Here is a 16372-nt window from a genome sequence, read left to right as displayed (position 1 = left end):
TTAGCAAAAAACACTGAATTTCACTTGATATCTCCAAGTCAAGATGCAGTGGAAAATCTGATTCTTTAAAAAAAGCGACAAAAAGCCCCGTTCCTGTCCTCAGTCAGGAGGTTGATAGAGCTAACGTTAGGTTATCTTAGGTGAGATTTATAGTGATGGGCTAGTTTCCTTCATGGAAATGTATGCTGATTTAATATTTAATATGACCATTTCAGACCAATCATGGGATGATGATGATGGTGATGATGATGATGATGATGATGATGATGATGATGATGATGATGATGATGATGATGATGATGATCTGGTAGTTAAAGTTGCTGATCTGTGTGTGTGTGTGTGCGTGAGAGAGAGAGAGAGAGTGAGAGATCTGAAGTGTTTGGGTGAAGCAGACAAGATTTAGCTCTTAGCTCTCAGATTTAGAAAAGTGGCAGCAGTGTAGAAGTGAGTGATTAATAAGTGCGAGCCATTTCCAATAACCATAACAGCACAAATAATTGAGATGAAAATCTCTTAAATAAATGTTCAGTATTGACCCTAATATAAAGTGGGAGATTACTGAGCTGTAAAATCACGTGTTAGTTGTTAAATAATCCCCCAAAGTCTTTGAATATATATGTCAAATTGCAGAAAAGAGTGTCATTATTATTTATTTATTTTCTAGTGGAAGGACCCCCATGACCCCTCCACTCTACTTATGATGCTCTGCTGGATGTGTAAATATTAAATAAGCATCTGTTTGCTAACTTTACACAAGTGATAATATGCCAATGATGTTAGGACTGTAGTCTTGTCTCGGTCTCAACATATGTTTTTTGTTGCTTCCATCTCGGACACTCTCAGTCAGGGGGGGACTGAAAAATGTGTTTCACTTTTTCACTTCACATGCTTCACTTGTTTGTGAAAAAAACAAAACATATCTGACACAAATTCGTATTGAAAGAGTATTTCTGTGTGTCTTAAAACATGTCTGGAGGGAACCTGGTATCTCTATCTTTGGTTTCCACCTGACAGAATTTCAGTGAGAAATTGCTCCATGGTGACATTAGACTAAACCACCCGGTGTACATCCAGTGATACTTAGTTCATTAACAAGTAAAATGACACATTAGATGAACAAATATCAAATCACAGCTGAATTGAATCATATTAGCTATGAAGTGCAGTGTATCATATTTTTTCACATTCATCTGTAGTGTTTTTCTATCAGATCACTGACCATCTCTATCAAAATCATCATAGCATTGATACACACAGGGCTGTGGGAGAATTTTAGAAGTACTTTGGTGGAGCGATACTAAATCATCGTGGACTTGACTACAGTTCTAGTTTACAGTTTTTTTCTCATGTGGACAAAAATGTTAATTTTAAGCTTGAAATTGGAAATTTTATGAAGTTAAATATGTGTGTATGTGTGCTATATGTACTCTTTGGTGTATTGTTAACTCCCCTCCTCTCCATCTCTCCGTCTCCAGTGGACTGCATAGACCCCAGTTGCTCGGCCCACGGGGTGTGTATTCATGGCGAGTGTCACTGTCAGCCAGGCTGGGGCGGAGCCAGCTGTGAGATTGCCAAGGCCATGTGTCCAGACCAGTGTTCGGGTCACGGCACCTACAGCGCAGAGACTAGCACTTGTACCTGCGACCAGAACTGGACCGGGCCTGACTGCGCTTTAGGTGAGTGTCACGTTTAATGTCCTGCGGTGTAACAATCTGTCAGTATGTAAATGTTGATTCCTGCCTCATTTCTTACACTATCTATAAAAAGAATAAACTTCTCTTTTACGGCATTTGTAAAAGCAGCATCGCGGCGAGCTTTACAGAGTTAATAAAGTGATTTACAGAATCATTAAGAGAGGATAAAGAAGAACAGGATCAGCATAAAATTAAAACAGAAAAGCAATTACAGAGCAGAGCATAATTAAGATAACAGTGTTAGAGATGCGGGCCTTAGGAACAAAGCCTAAAAGACGGGACACATAGCTTGTAAAACAACTAGTAAGACATTATGCAAAACCGGCACCTGTAAACATAATTCTGAGAAGTGAATTAAAGGATGATAGTGCTTTAGCTAGGCTTAGTTTTACAGGCAGCGTACTTTCCTACAGCTCGGCTACCCTGATGGCAAAAACATATTCACCTTTAGAAGTTAGCCAGGAGTTTGAAACAGCCAGGAGAACCTTGCTTGAGGGACATGACACTTCAGCTTGTGAGGAGGTACAAGGTCAGTGACACAGCTAGGGGCTAAACCACATTAAGACCAGTAAAATCAGTAGCATCTCCAAATCAATTCTTTGGCAGCCAATGAAGAGAAACTAAAATAGAAGTATGATGGTCTCAAGATGACTTAGTGTGTTAGACACCCTGCAGCTGTGGTTTGTGGTAGCTGCAAACAGGAGAGCCGTCTCTCGACAGTGGAAGGAGTCAGAGCTACAACAATCTGGACGATGTGAAAAAGTAGCACAAGTAGATTATATATGGTCTTTGTCAACAAGTAAGTATGTAAGATAAAGCTTACTAGAAAACAAGACACATTTAGACTCTATCACTGAAAGAGTTCAGAGTCAAAGAGGGAACTTTATCTTCAAGAGTCTCTTACAACATCATAAAGTGCTCTGCAATGGTACCATAGCACAACCCCGTGTCCTATCAATAACGGTCATATACAACTGGTAATAGCAAATATGATTTGTAGGAAACATAATGGCACCTGAATGAATACTACAGTGTCAAACTTGTTTTTGTTTTCCCTTCAATATCTGCTGGCATGGACGCCAACCCTGGTCTCAGTGTCTCAGTACTGTGATTTGTAAACCCATCCACCCCAACTTCTCTTCAGTTTAGGAATGTTACACTCCCTAAATTGGTAAAATCATTGCCAAAGCTGAACCTTGGTAGCATGATACATTCCCTCCAAAATGTATTTGGCAAACCAGAGGGGTTTAATTTTCCAGCAAGTCCTGCAAAACTTAACGACATAATAGTTTGTCATTGCATCCCCAAATGATCGATCCATTTGACAGTGCCTTCCAAGATGCATGACTTTACGATACAACATCTATATGGCTGTTTTCTAGATAAGGTGTGTTTAGGTTTAGGTCAGGGAAAGATCGCGGTGATGGTTAAAGCTGCTAAATATGGGATTGAGAGCATTTCTATTGCCTCTCAACAGCTCTCAACGTGGTGACAGCGAGCCAGCGGCTCACAGCCAACGGTGCTAACGGCGCTAACAGTGCAAACAACAGGCGAAAGTGCTGGCAGAGATAACTGTGTTTACCTGAAGGGGAACTGAAGGGTGGGTGTTACGCATATGGATATCAAATTTAGCACCTTTAAAGGAAAAATTGACTGCCAGTAGGAAATGGGAAACCAGCAGCGTTCTCCGTAGTCACAGTCACATGCTTTGTCCTCCGTCAAGATTTGCGGTGCTATAACAAACAGACATGAGTCATAATTTATGCATCCAGAAGAGGTCGCTTGTCAGCAAAATGTGAACATAAGTTGTTTTTGGCATTTGAACAAATGACCAATGTTGTTGTGTTGTTTTGTTTTTCTGGTTAAGACAGTCTCTTAGTTTCTGGTGCTGTAGAAAGAGAGAGAGAGAGAGAGAGAGAGAGAGACAGGGAGAGAGAGAGAGAGAGAGAGAGCAAGACAAGTGACAGCATTGATGCAGAAAAAAAGAGGTGAGATAGAAAAAGCTGTAGGAGGAATGCAGATCAGTAACAGATGGCTTGACATAAAAACAAAGACAAGAGGAGAGGAATATATGTGTGTGTGTGTGTGTGTGTGTGTGTGTGAGTATGTGTTCTCACTTCTATTTGTGTTGCCTCTGGCTGTTACGCTGAGTATTGTCTTGTCAAAACCATTAAACACACATCCAATTAAGTACTGTCACTTTGTAAAACACAAACGACAACACAGACTCACAAATGAAATAAATAACACACACAAATACACGTACGTACCGTTTGTTCTGGCTTGTTCGTGACCTTTCTCTTTGGCCCTGTCAAAAACACGCTATTATCATGATGCATATTTCACATTATGCATATTTTCAGTATATTGTGTGTAATGGTTGTTAAAGGTACAATATGTTACAGCATTCAAAGTTGGCTCCTCCTCTCCGGCTCAACCAGCGAGCGAGGGAGAGAGAGAGAGAGAGAGAGAGAGAGAGCAGCGATGGTCAAGTGAGCTATAGAGTGAATGAAGAGAGGGAGCAACGTTAGTGAGAACAAAGCAGTGAATCAGAGGAATAAAAAAGGTTATTTTCAGATTGTTTCACAGCGGATTTGAATGAATGCAGCCGGAGGGCAGCCTTCATATATGGCGTCAGATTTATGTCATATGTCACAAGAATGATAAAGCATGGTCTCGAGCAAATTATGTTATTTCATACACACAGATATTAACTGCCACTTTCACAATATAAGTTGCCGCGCAACTAATTCAACAACCGAGAGTTGTACATGCAGCTGCGGGCGAGAAACGAAACATAGGGAGAGGCAAAGAATGACACCTGTGAGTATAGAACTAAGCAGCGAGCGCTCAGAGGAGTCACCACGAGATCGAGAGAGAGAGAGTCTGCTCAGAGAGCACTGGAGGGCAAAAACACTCTCACAGGTAACTCTGCTCTTGAAGTTGAATCCTTCTCGCACACATAGACCTGACTTTTGACAGTTTGGGGGCGGAAACCAAGGGAGGCACTGGCCCTCTTATATCATTGGTTACTTTCAACACGAAAACACCCACACGGACTGCTGTATGTGGTGTCCACCATGTTGGAGAGGTAAGATCGACTGTTTCTCACTTGATTCTGAGCCGGTTTTCATGAGATTTGATTTGTTATAAATGTGAGAAGTTGAACATGATACCGGATACTTATTGGAATTAAAAAGATAGATTTATATATCTATTATATTGTTATAAAACCACCTGGTTGTTATCGTATTAATAATTAAATTAATGACTTACTAAAATAAACCAGACTATTTTTGTTCTGCAGATTCCAGTTAAGAGAACACGTTGCTCTAGAGCCCAATTATTGTTTGTTTACATATCATGACTGCACTGCACTGTATATCTGAACATCTCAAACACTTCACTCACTACCTTGTATCTAGTATTGTATTATGAGTCTATATTATAGTATTTTATTGTAGTATTAAATTACAAATATTATAGTATTGTATTGTTATATAATATAATATATTATATTATCGGTGTCAGTGTTTAAAGTGAGTTAATGAAGAGGAAAATTAAATATTAGAGGTGAACATTATTTGTGACATTGTTTGTGTAATGGCAATTTTCCAGCCTGCAGAAGTGGACTTAACGTATCTTAACGTAACAAAAATAGTCTTGTTTATTTAGGTAATGAATTGATTTGATTATTAATACAATAACAAGCAACCGGGTGGCTTTATAACAGCATAAATCTACATTTTTGGAGAAACACAAAAGGTGAAATTCTAAATAATTCCCACTTAGATCAGAGTCTGCATGTCCCAGAGGAAGTTGTGTCTATTCAGAAGTTAATGTTTTAGCTGAGCTGACTCGGTCTGCCCCAATAACTGAATTTAATTCCAATAAGCATTCAGTATCATGTTCAATTTGTCACGTTCATAACAAACCACATTTCATGAAAACCGGTTCAGAATCAAGTGAAAACCAGTTGATCTTCCCTCTCCAACATGGCGGATGTGACATACGATACAGCGCTCCGTGTGGGTGTGTTTGCGTTGAAAGTGACCAATCATAAGATTGGTTTTCCGCCCCCAAACTGTCCAAAAGTCAGGTTGATTCGCGCGAGCAGTATTCAACTTCAAGAGTTACCTGTGAGAGTGTATTTGCCCTCCAGCGCTCACAAAGCAGACTCTCTCACGTAGTGGCTCCTCTGTGCCCTCACTGCATGGTTTTATACTCACAGGTGCCATTCTTTGCCTCTCCCTATGTTTTGTTTCTCGTTCGCAGCTGTCTGTATAACTCTTGGTTGTTGAATTGGTGCACGAGTACCTGTATTGTGTGAGTGACAGTTAATATGTGAGAAAAAATATAATTTGCTCGTGAGCATGTTTTATCAGGCTAGCGACATATGACATAAATCTGGTGCCATAGACTTCATCCCTCTCTGCTCAGTGTGTGTGCCTCGGTCAAACTGACACACCGATAACAGCACACAGCAGAGGAGAGAGAGAGAGAGAGGAGCAGGGGAAAAACACAAAGCGATGGAACAACCCGTTCTCATCTGTCAAATACGGACGCTTTGTATCTGACAGAGCTAAAGGGGGACTTGTGCATCAGTATCACAGACACCGAGAGGCATGGCAAAGTGGTGGTATTTGACCACCTGAACGGGCTGCATACACTGCACGTTGGCTCCTTGCCTTCTGACACCCAGAAACATCCCGAACACAGCAAAATAAGATGAAAAGAGAAAAATCCAGGCAGAGGGCTGCAGGTTCTCTGCAGAAACAGACACCACCACACACTTCTAGTGGTGCAGAGGTGATGATTGAGAGGGATTATTTTTGTATCAGTCTATACATTATTTTTTTTACGCTCCACAAACCAATAAATGCAGAACAGATATTGCGGTTACCATCGTGTTTGCATGTGTTATTAATGTTGTTTTTTTCTTCTTTCTTCAACAGAGGTGTGTGAAGTGAACTGCGGCAGCCACGGCGTCTGTTATGGCGGTTCGTGTCGATGCGAGGAGGGCTGGACAGGAACTGTGTGTGACCAGAAGGCCTGCCACCCAATGTGCAGCAAGAACGGAGTGTGTAAAGAGGGGAAGTGTGAGTGTGACCAGGGATGGACAGGGGAGCACTGCAATATTGGTGAGTGGATCATACACCACACACCCACACACACCCACATACACACACTACAGGAAATAGTATAAGAAGGGAAAGTGAGGCCGTGACTAAGATGTTCCTCAGTATGCACAAACATGGAATTAACTATGTATTTATATATATTCATATTCCACATGCAAGTGTTTTACTTTTCCTTGTCACTGGTTTACCAAAATGTGGTGGAATGGGAATGTCTGGAAAATCCTATCTGTGCTCTGTGCAAAGACACTGAGAGGAAAACAGGATTTTCCAACCATGTTTACCTTTGGGTAGCCAGACTGCACTGAAAAGACAATAAAGTTATACTCTAATCTGGCTTTACTTCATGACTTACTGACATCAGTTTCCAGTAGGACACAATAAAACAGTAGCACACCACAACACAGCCTTCAAGAAACCTGGAAACAACTCGAGAGTTGGTGGGTAGTGAACACCTCATCACTGATAGGACTTATAGAACCCATGACAGACATATTACAGTCTCTTTTCTTCATTGTGACCGCCGGGGGTGAGAATGGAGGGAAATGTTGCTGCTGATTATATGGATGTCCATGTTTGTGTTGGTTATAAGTAGCTGTGTTTCCATTAAGGTATTTTTATTTGCATTTTGAAGTAACGCATTCGAAAAGCTGTATGGAAACGGAAAAATTCGAGAAAACTTCCTCAATTGCACAAAAAAGGTTTACGGCTCGCTTGAGATGGTTTTTTTCTTTGTCAAAAAAGAGTTGATATGCTAAATGGATTATGGAAACCCCTTTAGTCGAATACATTCTGACGTAGTGAACATTTAACTCACATAACTGGGCAGCTGTTTCTGCTGTTTTTCTGACTATAGAGTGGTGCAGGAATGACTTAGTCAACCAACCAGGAAGTTAGCATCGCCCTGGGTTCCCCCAACAAAAAGCCAATGGGATTGTTCCACTGGGTTTTGGATTATTGCAGAAAATAAGCTCCGTGATAAACAATACTTACACGTTTTGTTCAGCAAGATAATCTCCACAAATGAACACGACTTTATGATTTTTTAAGCATGAATGCATTCGCCTGAAGTAAAAAAACAACTACACCACGGTCACATGAATGCGAGTATACACAATGAGGCCGTGAAGGCGGACAAGTCGGCATGATGACATTTAGTTGTCTCATTAACCACTTGATAGCAACGGCCTTTTTAAAGAGTGGGGTATTTATTTACGTATTTTATGTCGTAGAACAAAACATTAAAATCTCCTCAGCTTGTGTTAATCACAGACGTTATTTCAGGCATATAACTAAAAACCCATTCAAAAAACCCATTGACTTGACTTGACCTAGAAAAGGGAACAGAAAGTGAAACCGTTAACCGACTAGATTAGTGCGTTGCATTCAGCGTGCTGTGGTTTTAGTGCCTAACAAGCCGTTCAGCGGCAACAAAAAGCCGACGCACAAACAGGTTAAATCATCATTTATCGCAAGCTTCAGTGTGTGAGCACAAAAGACAACTGAATCCCCAGTTCACCTGTCAGCGAGAGTTACTGTAGCAGCCACAATGCTGTGTCTATTGGACACAAGCAGCCACTATCCCAGTAAAAGTCTCCACCGCATCATTTAGTTCAGCTGCGAGGTTGTCAGCTGTGTTTCAGCCCGGCGTAACATTAGCAAGTGTCCGACACACTGCGTGTGTGTGTGTGTGTGATGGTGAGTAGAAGTTATCAGTAACGTTATAGCTGTGAACGTAGCAGTGCAGTGTGTGTGCAGTTTATTTGTTGGTGAATAAAGGCAACAACTCCTCAAGACCCGAGCCAAGCTCCTGTGTCTTGCAACGCTGGCTCCGGCTCACTTAAGGTGGGCTGTTAAGGTGGATTATCCTTTAAGTGACAAGCCGCTCCTCTGAGTTTAGCTCAGCTTTTTATTTAATTTTAATAGTTCTTTGAACCGTTTCAACTGATAGCATTAATTGGTCAAAATTCGTAATGTCGGTCAATGGTTAAACGGTTAATTATTACACACACACTCCTTATTTTGCTTGGTATCTACAGTTCCAACAATAAGATTGAGAAACATCCCCACCCTGCTGTGTTGTAATAGTTCAACAGAGAAACAGATGAGTAGTAGAACCTTTGTGGCAGCTTCAGCTCACCACCAAACCCCCTTTCACTAGTTGTCAAACAGACAGACAGCTACAGTATTGCTGGGAAAGAGTTGCAAACAATAGTGAGATGAGGGGAAATCCAGTCGGAGCGCTTGTTCCAACAGCTCGGTTGTTTAGACAGGTTGTACGGCTGGGGAGAGGATTCGTACTTCTTCTGCCCTCTAGTCTCTAACCATCACATTTACATCTCACGTTATAGTCTGCTGGAAACTGTGACCTCACCGTAGAATTGTTTTTCCATAGTCATTTATTGGCTGTTTTTATATTTTTAGCATGGAAATATCCCAGTTTACAAAATGTCCTATGATTTTTCCTAAAGCCAGTCCAATCCAGTGTTTAACAAGAAAATAACAAATTATCGACTGAAGTCAGCCTGATTTTGGACCCTGAACATGCACTAGAGTTAATGAGGTGTCTCAGAAGAATATCATGAAGAATAGTACAGATCTTCTGTCTTTCTTTCCCTTTCTCTGTTTGACTGAATCTCTCGTGTCTTATTGAATTTTCTACCTCTCTTTGCTTCCGTCATTGATTCATTTGTGATCAGCTGCCCTCACTAATGGAGATACTGGAGTTTTTTTTTTTACTCCTCTACTGCCTAATTGTCTGGACTAAAATGCTCTCTTTCTATCTATCTGTTTCCTTCCTTTCTTTTTTCCCCCTTTCTTCTTAAAGCTCACAATCCGGACATTAGAGTAAAAGGTACTGTGCTCTTTTCTCTTCTCCTCATCACTCGCTTTTTTCTCATCATCCCTACTTCCTTTGCTGTTCTCTTCGTGTACTGTGGAGCTGTGGCTGCTTCAGTGGTTATTTGATTTACTTATCTATTCAGACTTTTTTTATTTTGGATATATTGAGTTTGTTTTTTTTCTCTCATCCCCTCTATCATTTTACCAGCTCTGATAACATTAGCACTATTACTGTTGCTTTTGAACGTTTCAGGATTTTAATGTCCTCAGCAAAAATGCACAATGGTTTTATTTTCTGTTGCCTACCGGGTTGCACACTTGGATGTTTTCTGATAAAATAGAGTGAATCACTTTACAGCTTGTTTTGAATGATGTGAATAGATTTTCTTTCTGTATTTCATCCACCAGTTCCACAGAAGTAGATTCACTTTTTTTGTAGTTTTTTGAATGCTGGGATCCCCTTGAAAACGAGATGATACATCTCAAGGGATTCATCCTGCATGATACAATAAAATGTAGTTAACACTGTTTATTAGTCATCGACTTAAATGCCCACTTCAGCCTCTTACAGTTATTAAAAAAAAACACATATTAGTCATTCTTTTTAGGGATGCTCCAATACTGATATTGGATATCGGGCCGGTGCTGACTCAAATAGCTGGATTGGGAGCCGATATATTCAATTCTATGTTTACGTCTGATTACTAAGTGATGCGTCAGCAGCATGCAGATAGACCGCATAGCTGAGGGAGAGCGAACAACAAACATGTCAGCTGTTTGGAGGTATTTCACGCTCGCTACACCAACAAGTTCTATTTTGTTTTATAAAGTTAGTAAAGAAATGTTTCAGTCAAGCCTGATGTGGCCTTACACATAAAATAATGATCCCAGTTACTTCCACACAGTGAGGCATACAGCTTATTAATTAAACACTGGTATCGGAACGGTGCTCCGTGTCGGCCGATACCCAAGGACCAGGTATCCCGCTATCGGGACTGGAAAAGTCGGATTGGTGCATCCCTAGTTTTTTTCCATCAAAAGTTACAAAGAAATATAGATCAGAAAAGTCTACATTTGAGGGAGTTTTGAGTTATGTTGACCTCCGACATTAGGTTTCTGGTTTTTCATCATTTTACTATGAATTGGTTTGACATTAATGACTTATATTTTAAGGTTTCTGTACAGTACAGCTGTTAATGTTAACATTTAAAAACAAGGCAGGGATCCACTTTCTAGTATGTTGAAGCTGGGTCAAAAAAAAAAGGAAAAAATTAAGCCTGAAACAGAACTGGAACCAAAAGCAAAATGAAAAGAAACAAAATAGTCTTCCAAAAACATATTGAGCTGTTATTGTTCCACTTGTAGATACTGTATGTCTGACATTGTAATATTTGACATTCTTAATGGCTTGGGATTGTCAAAGACATGTTTTTACTTTAAGAAGACAAGCTCAGTACAAGCACAGACAAACATAATATTGAAAGTTTCTGATTTAGACCGTGAAATCCTGGCTCTGCTTTAGGCTGAGTTTTCCTGTAAGCTGTTTCTCCCCCCGTCGATGTCTTTATCCTCAGGCGTACTCCTACATGTGTGTGAATGGTTTTAAGCGTCCATAATCTCACTCACACAGTCGGCTTTTGTGCTAAAGATGTCAGTCATACGTTACAGGACAGGACATTTATATAATTGCAAGCATTTGCACAATGCAAAGCAAGTGGTCATTGCTCTGTGAGTATTAAATTAATTTAGCTGATTTTAAGCCTTTTGTTACTCCTCCTAATTGAACTTCCTTGTTGCATCTTATTGTATCCTGCTCTTAAGTGGTTTACATTTGGATATAGTGGCTAAGATATGTACAATGAGATCCTGAAGGACTTCTCTAAGCCTCGCTGACATCTTTGTCAGCTGTTGAGGCACAGAAACACAGCTGTTTGATTTGACCCTTTGATGCATATGATCATACCAGCGTGAACTAATCTGAACACTCTGAGGCGGTGCACTGTCAGATTTATTCTTATGAAGTTTGACTTATAATTCAAAGAATTTAAATTGTTTTTTTTCACTAAAATACAGTTTGCATGCAGTAGTTTTTTTTTTTTTAAATTATCATTCATTTTATTATTTATTTGTTTATTTATTTATTTATTTACAGACTGACTGACTTATTGAATGAATTTGAAATTGCCTGTTACATTCACCAGAAGATCACTTTAATTTTGAAGTCAGTTCTTGGTAGCTTGCATTTTACCGTAATGCCCAGTATATACACGTACAACACACGTACAAAACAACGGGGGAGCTAATTTGACTTGTCTTTTTCACAGTGGAGGCTGGCATCTTCCATCACAAGCTCAACACGTACTGTATAAACTCACTTTGGCGCTTCAGTTCATTCACTTTCTCCAGGCTCTCTCCCCTGTTCCCTGCTTCCCTCCAGATACAAAAACACACATCCATACTCGTACAACACACACATGCACCCAGGAGTATCTCTGTCGGGGGGGGAGAGCCGTGGGTGAAGCAAAACGCCAAAGCGAATCTCATGCCGGCGGGTTAAAAAATGACACAACAGTTAATATTTGTACTTGCTGTGTTTAGAAACAATGACATCACAAGATCACATGACACCCACCCCTCAATATAAATACTGTATCGCCTGACAAATTGTTGACATTTGATGATTCTACAAAAGCAAGGATTGTGTTCAATGCCAGTATTTTAAAATGATTTCTTTCTCAAATTTCACATGGCTATACAGGATTGGCCAAAAAAAGTCAAATTTAAATATATTACGGCAAGTCTAAAAAATACTGTAACCAGTGTTTTAAAGAACAGAATGTTAACACCCCCAGGTTGTCATCAATGGTAGCGGCCCCGATCCTGACTTTTAAGGGCGTATTCACACCTGCCTTGTTTAGTTCGGTTGAATCAAACCCTGGAGCGTTTACCCTCTTAGTGCGGTTCGTTTGGTGAACACAGCAATCGCACTCGGTTGCAGCACCAAAACAAGCGAACCAAGATCTCCTTGAAGGGGTGGTCTTGGTTTGCTTCCAAACGAACTGCGGTACGGTTCGGTACGGTTCGGTACGGTTCGGTACGGTTCGGTACAGTTCGGTACGCTTCATTTGTGGTGAGAACATGATAGGACCTCGATCCGGCCCAACTGGAGAAAGCATTGTGCCTTTTTGGATTAAACCATCTCCGGTAGCAAGCAGCGCTGTGCAACAACAACATTACTACAAAAGAGCCTACGCTTGCCCTCGCTATTCACATCAGTACTAAACAGGTGTAACGTCAGGCTGTGTTGAAGACCACGGGCATACCTGATGGATCTTCGGAAATATTTTCGGCCGATGAGCATGTCACAGTTTAGGAGGGTTAATGCACGCCTCCTCCCTCCGTCCTCCGTACGTCTTGATATGCGCCTTCCAAGACTCCAGTGCATCAATACATTGTTTTCCAGTCGCCTCATTTTCAAACTGTACCGTTTGCCTTGGATGAAAAATTGCTTCGAGGTAAAAAAAAAAAGATGACCAGGGCCAAGATCAAGCCGCGAAGTTGTCCCTCTATTGTTGCGTTCTGGAAGTCTGCTCTTCTTTGTTTATTTCCGGGAGTTTTCCCTGCATCGAAATTCTGACCAATTAGAGAGCAGTTTCTTTGCGCACCAAAATTTTGGTCCGCTTGTAAGTGCTGCCGTGTGAACACAAACCAAACTCGAGGCAATATGCAGAATGGTAACAATTTGGTCCCTGATTCGGACCAGAGCAAACGAACTACAGGTGTGAAAACGCCCAAAGATAATTTCTAAGTGGGTCAATCTCCAAAAATGCTGCATTCTACGCTTCCCATAATGCAACTCAATGGCACCTTTTGGTCTTCAATGCCAGTTAATTCCTGTGTCTTTAAAGCTCCACGAGCCTCATTCACGGTTTTACATTTTTCTTGGGGTCAGCATCTAGTGGTCTTTAGAGCCGTGGTGGTTGTTGCTTGATCCTGCCTCAACTAACCACTCACGTTCACCACACTGAACAGTTTATATAACAGTATAACAACTTTTATTTGACAGCAACTGTGTTATTTTCCACTGAGATGCTTTTGTATTTACTGAAAGGTGCTAGGTCGCAATCTTTGATTGAAAGTCCTTGTTTGAGAATAATTCTCTGGTTGTTTTCTTTTTAAATAATAATTGTGAAACTTTTTTTTGTTGAATGTTTTATCAGCTGCCTTTTGTCCTTCTTCCCTCTTTTGTGTGCTTCAAATATGAATAGGCAGATTTGAATGAGCTGATCATCTTGACTCTGTTGAGGTTCTACTGCTGTGTCTCTCTTCTCTATGTTCTTGCACTCCCGTGATCCCAGCTCTTTCTTCCTCTCCTCCTCTTCCTTTGGCTGCCATTTTCATCTGTCCATCACAGAGAGTATATTTGGCAGTGCTGCTTTTGTTTCGATTTACTTTTTTTCCCTAATTTTCCTCCCTCTCTCCCTCGTGCCCTCTCCTATTCTCAGGATATAAAGGTAATTCATGCCAAAGATGTAATAAAAGGCCGTTTACTGTCCCAAAATACAACCACTTCACCCTTCGCTTTGTTAACTTCAACTTCCTTTGAGTGTGATTTATTTTGTTTCATTTTATTTTTTCCTGTCTTTTCCTTTTTTTTTCACTTTCAGCTCGGTATATATGTGTTTTTTCTTTTATCTTACAGTGTTCTACTTCTGTTCTTATTTCTCCAGTTTTTTTATTAGTCTTGTTTGTTTTTCTGTCACATCATTATTGTCCCTGTCTCTGATTTTCACACACAAAACACAGACTGTACACAGATGAAGATGCACGCAAGCACATACACAAATGAAAATGCACACACACACAAACAGACACAAACCCAAGGTGTGTGACTCCTGTTTTGTCTTGCATCCACCAGCCTGATATATGTATGTGTGAATTTCAGCCAGCTGCTGTTCCTCTGTCTTCCGTCTATTTATCTATCTTCACGTTCCTGTCTCTCTATTTTTTACTCCCTTTCCACCCTCCTTACCACCTCACCCTCCATCTTTACCTCCATCCCCTTGTTCTGTCTCTCCAGCTGGGCTTTGCTTGGTTCTGATACTCACCGTTTATTAATCTGATTGCCAGCCTCACTGTCTTTTCTGTGAACGAGGAATGTCAAGCAGAAGCATAAAGTATAGCCTTCGGAGGCATGCAGACCAAACCACCCTGTCCTCCCTATACTTTGTGCGCTGTGTATCTGTCTACCTGTTGTGTTTTCACATGGATTTTAACCTGTGATTTTGTTTATTTTTCACTGACTAGACGAACAACACCAAAGGAATCCATATTTCTAAAGCAAAAAAAAAAAGCTTCCTTTTAAAGAGAAGCTGCGGTCTTTGTCAGCTCGTCGGGTGTTAAATTCCCCCACACATTTGGTTAGACTTCATTTGGTGAAGTCGGATAAACTTTCAAAATTTTCAGCATCCTCACAATGTTCTGCTTTCAACTTTATTTCTTTTGTTTGTGTGCCCTGTTTTTCATCATCACATTATGCAACAATAACATCTTCTTCCTTTGTTTACAGATGAGAAAAAAAACGTATTATTTTGAATTAATTTTTTTCCGATTGAAGCCACGCAGCACACAGTAGCCATTTTGGCTCTAACCGATCTTAGTGGTTCATGTGAAACTACAACGTCAGTGCATTTCACCGAAGGCTGACTGTCTGTCTGTCTGTCAGTCTGTGTCTCCTTCACATGTGGGTTAATGTATTGATCTGTCTTTATTTGTCTATCAATCTGTCTTTCAGTCTGTCAGTCCATTTGTTGGAGAAAAGTTCATCACACAGGGCCAAGTGCCTTTATACACATCAGGATTTAACCAATATGGGTCTTTGATGTCTTTTTGAAGGTATTTTTGGACTGAAGCGAGCATTATGTGCTGACATGCAATATGTTTGAATTTAAAAAAAAAAAAAAAACTCTAAAACAAGTATTGAGTATTTCCTTGAAAAGTCTTGTGAGGTGAGAAAAAGCTTGTGAAACAGCATTCAGATCTTTAGACCGGAGCGGGATGTTATACTAATGTATACCGAGGTGTTATCTTTAAGGCATGCTGCGTCTGAAATCACATACTACCCTCTATACATACTCAATATCTTTACTATCGTTCATCATACTTTTATGTGTATAAACAGCATCTTTTCGGACACACTGAACTGAAATTACTACGTTACTTCCTGAGAGCCTCCTTGCCGGTTGGCAACGCGTACCCATGGTAACCCGTACCAACCTCATGTGACCAAACCATGATTTGTGAGAATCTGAACTATCTAAAAACTGTATGACGCCTACCAAAGTGATATACTTAGTTAAATTAAAGTGTTATTGATGTTACAGAACTGTCCGTCAATGCCTGGATATTTATGTTATCATACTGTAATAATTCACCGGAAATAGTATGCAATTTGGGTACTATTGGTTTCATACTAAGGTTTCAGACATACTAAAAAATCTCACATACTGTTTTAGCGTACAATATTAGTATGAACTTCGGACGCGCACATAATCTCAGAACCCATCAGCTATCGGTCTGATGAGAATAAGCCTCTGGGGAGGCAAGGGGCTACATATTTCTGGGGTTCCGTTGTAGCCAGCGGGTACCCGGGCCAAAACTTCCTTTTCAGTGTGCTGCTCAGTGTTTACAGTCCGATCA

General features: G+C 40.4%; 1 protein-coding gene across 9 annotated transcripts in view; it reads left to right on the top strand.

The window, feature by feature from the left end:
* The window catches only part of LOC119485982 (teneurin-3), a 387301-nt gene that overhangs the window by 283260 nt on the left and 87669 nt on the right, over positions 1 to 16372 (top strand). For 4 of the 9 annotated variants that reach the window (XM_037765852.1, XM_037765849.1, XM_037765847.1 and 1 more), the window contains 4 exons: positions 1476 to 1676; positions 6650 to 6835; positions 9660 to 9686; positions 14179 to 14187. In XM_037765852.1, the coding sequence (XP_037621780.1) occupies positions 1476 to 1676; positions 6650 to 6835; positions 9660 to 9686; positions 14179 to 14187 (423 nt within the window). The remainder of the gene's footprint in view (positions 1 to 1475; positions 1677 to 6649; positions 6836 to 9659; positions 9687 to 14178; positions 14188 to 16372) is intronic. The other 5 variants (XM_037765855.1, XM_037765851.1, XM_037765850.1 and 2 more) reach the window with 2 other exon arrangements.

This window comes from Sebastes umbrosus, chromosome 3 (assembly GCF_015220745.1).
Source record: "Sebastes umbrosus isolate fSebUmb1 chromosome 3, fSebUmb1.pri, whole genome shotgun sequence".
In the NCBI taxonomy this organism is placed as follows: Eukaryota; Metazoa; Chordata; class Actinopteri; order Perciformes; family Sebastidae; genus Sebastes; species Sebastes umbrosus.
Note: the sequence above shows the minus strand (reverse complement) of the source record. Positions and strands in the feature narration are given on the sequence as shown.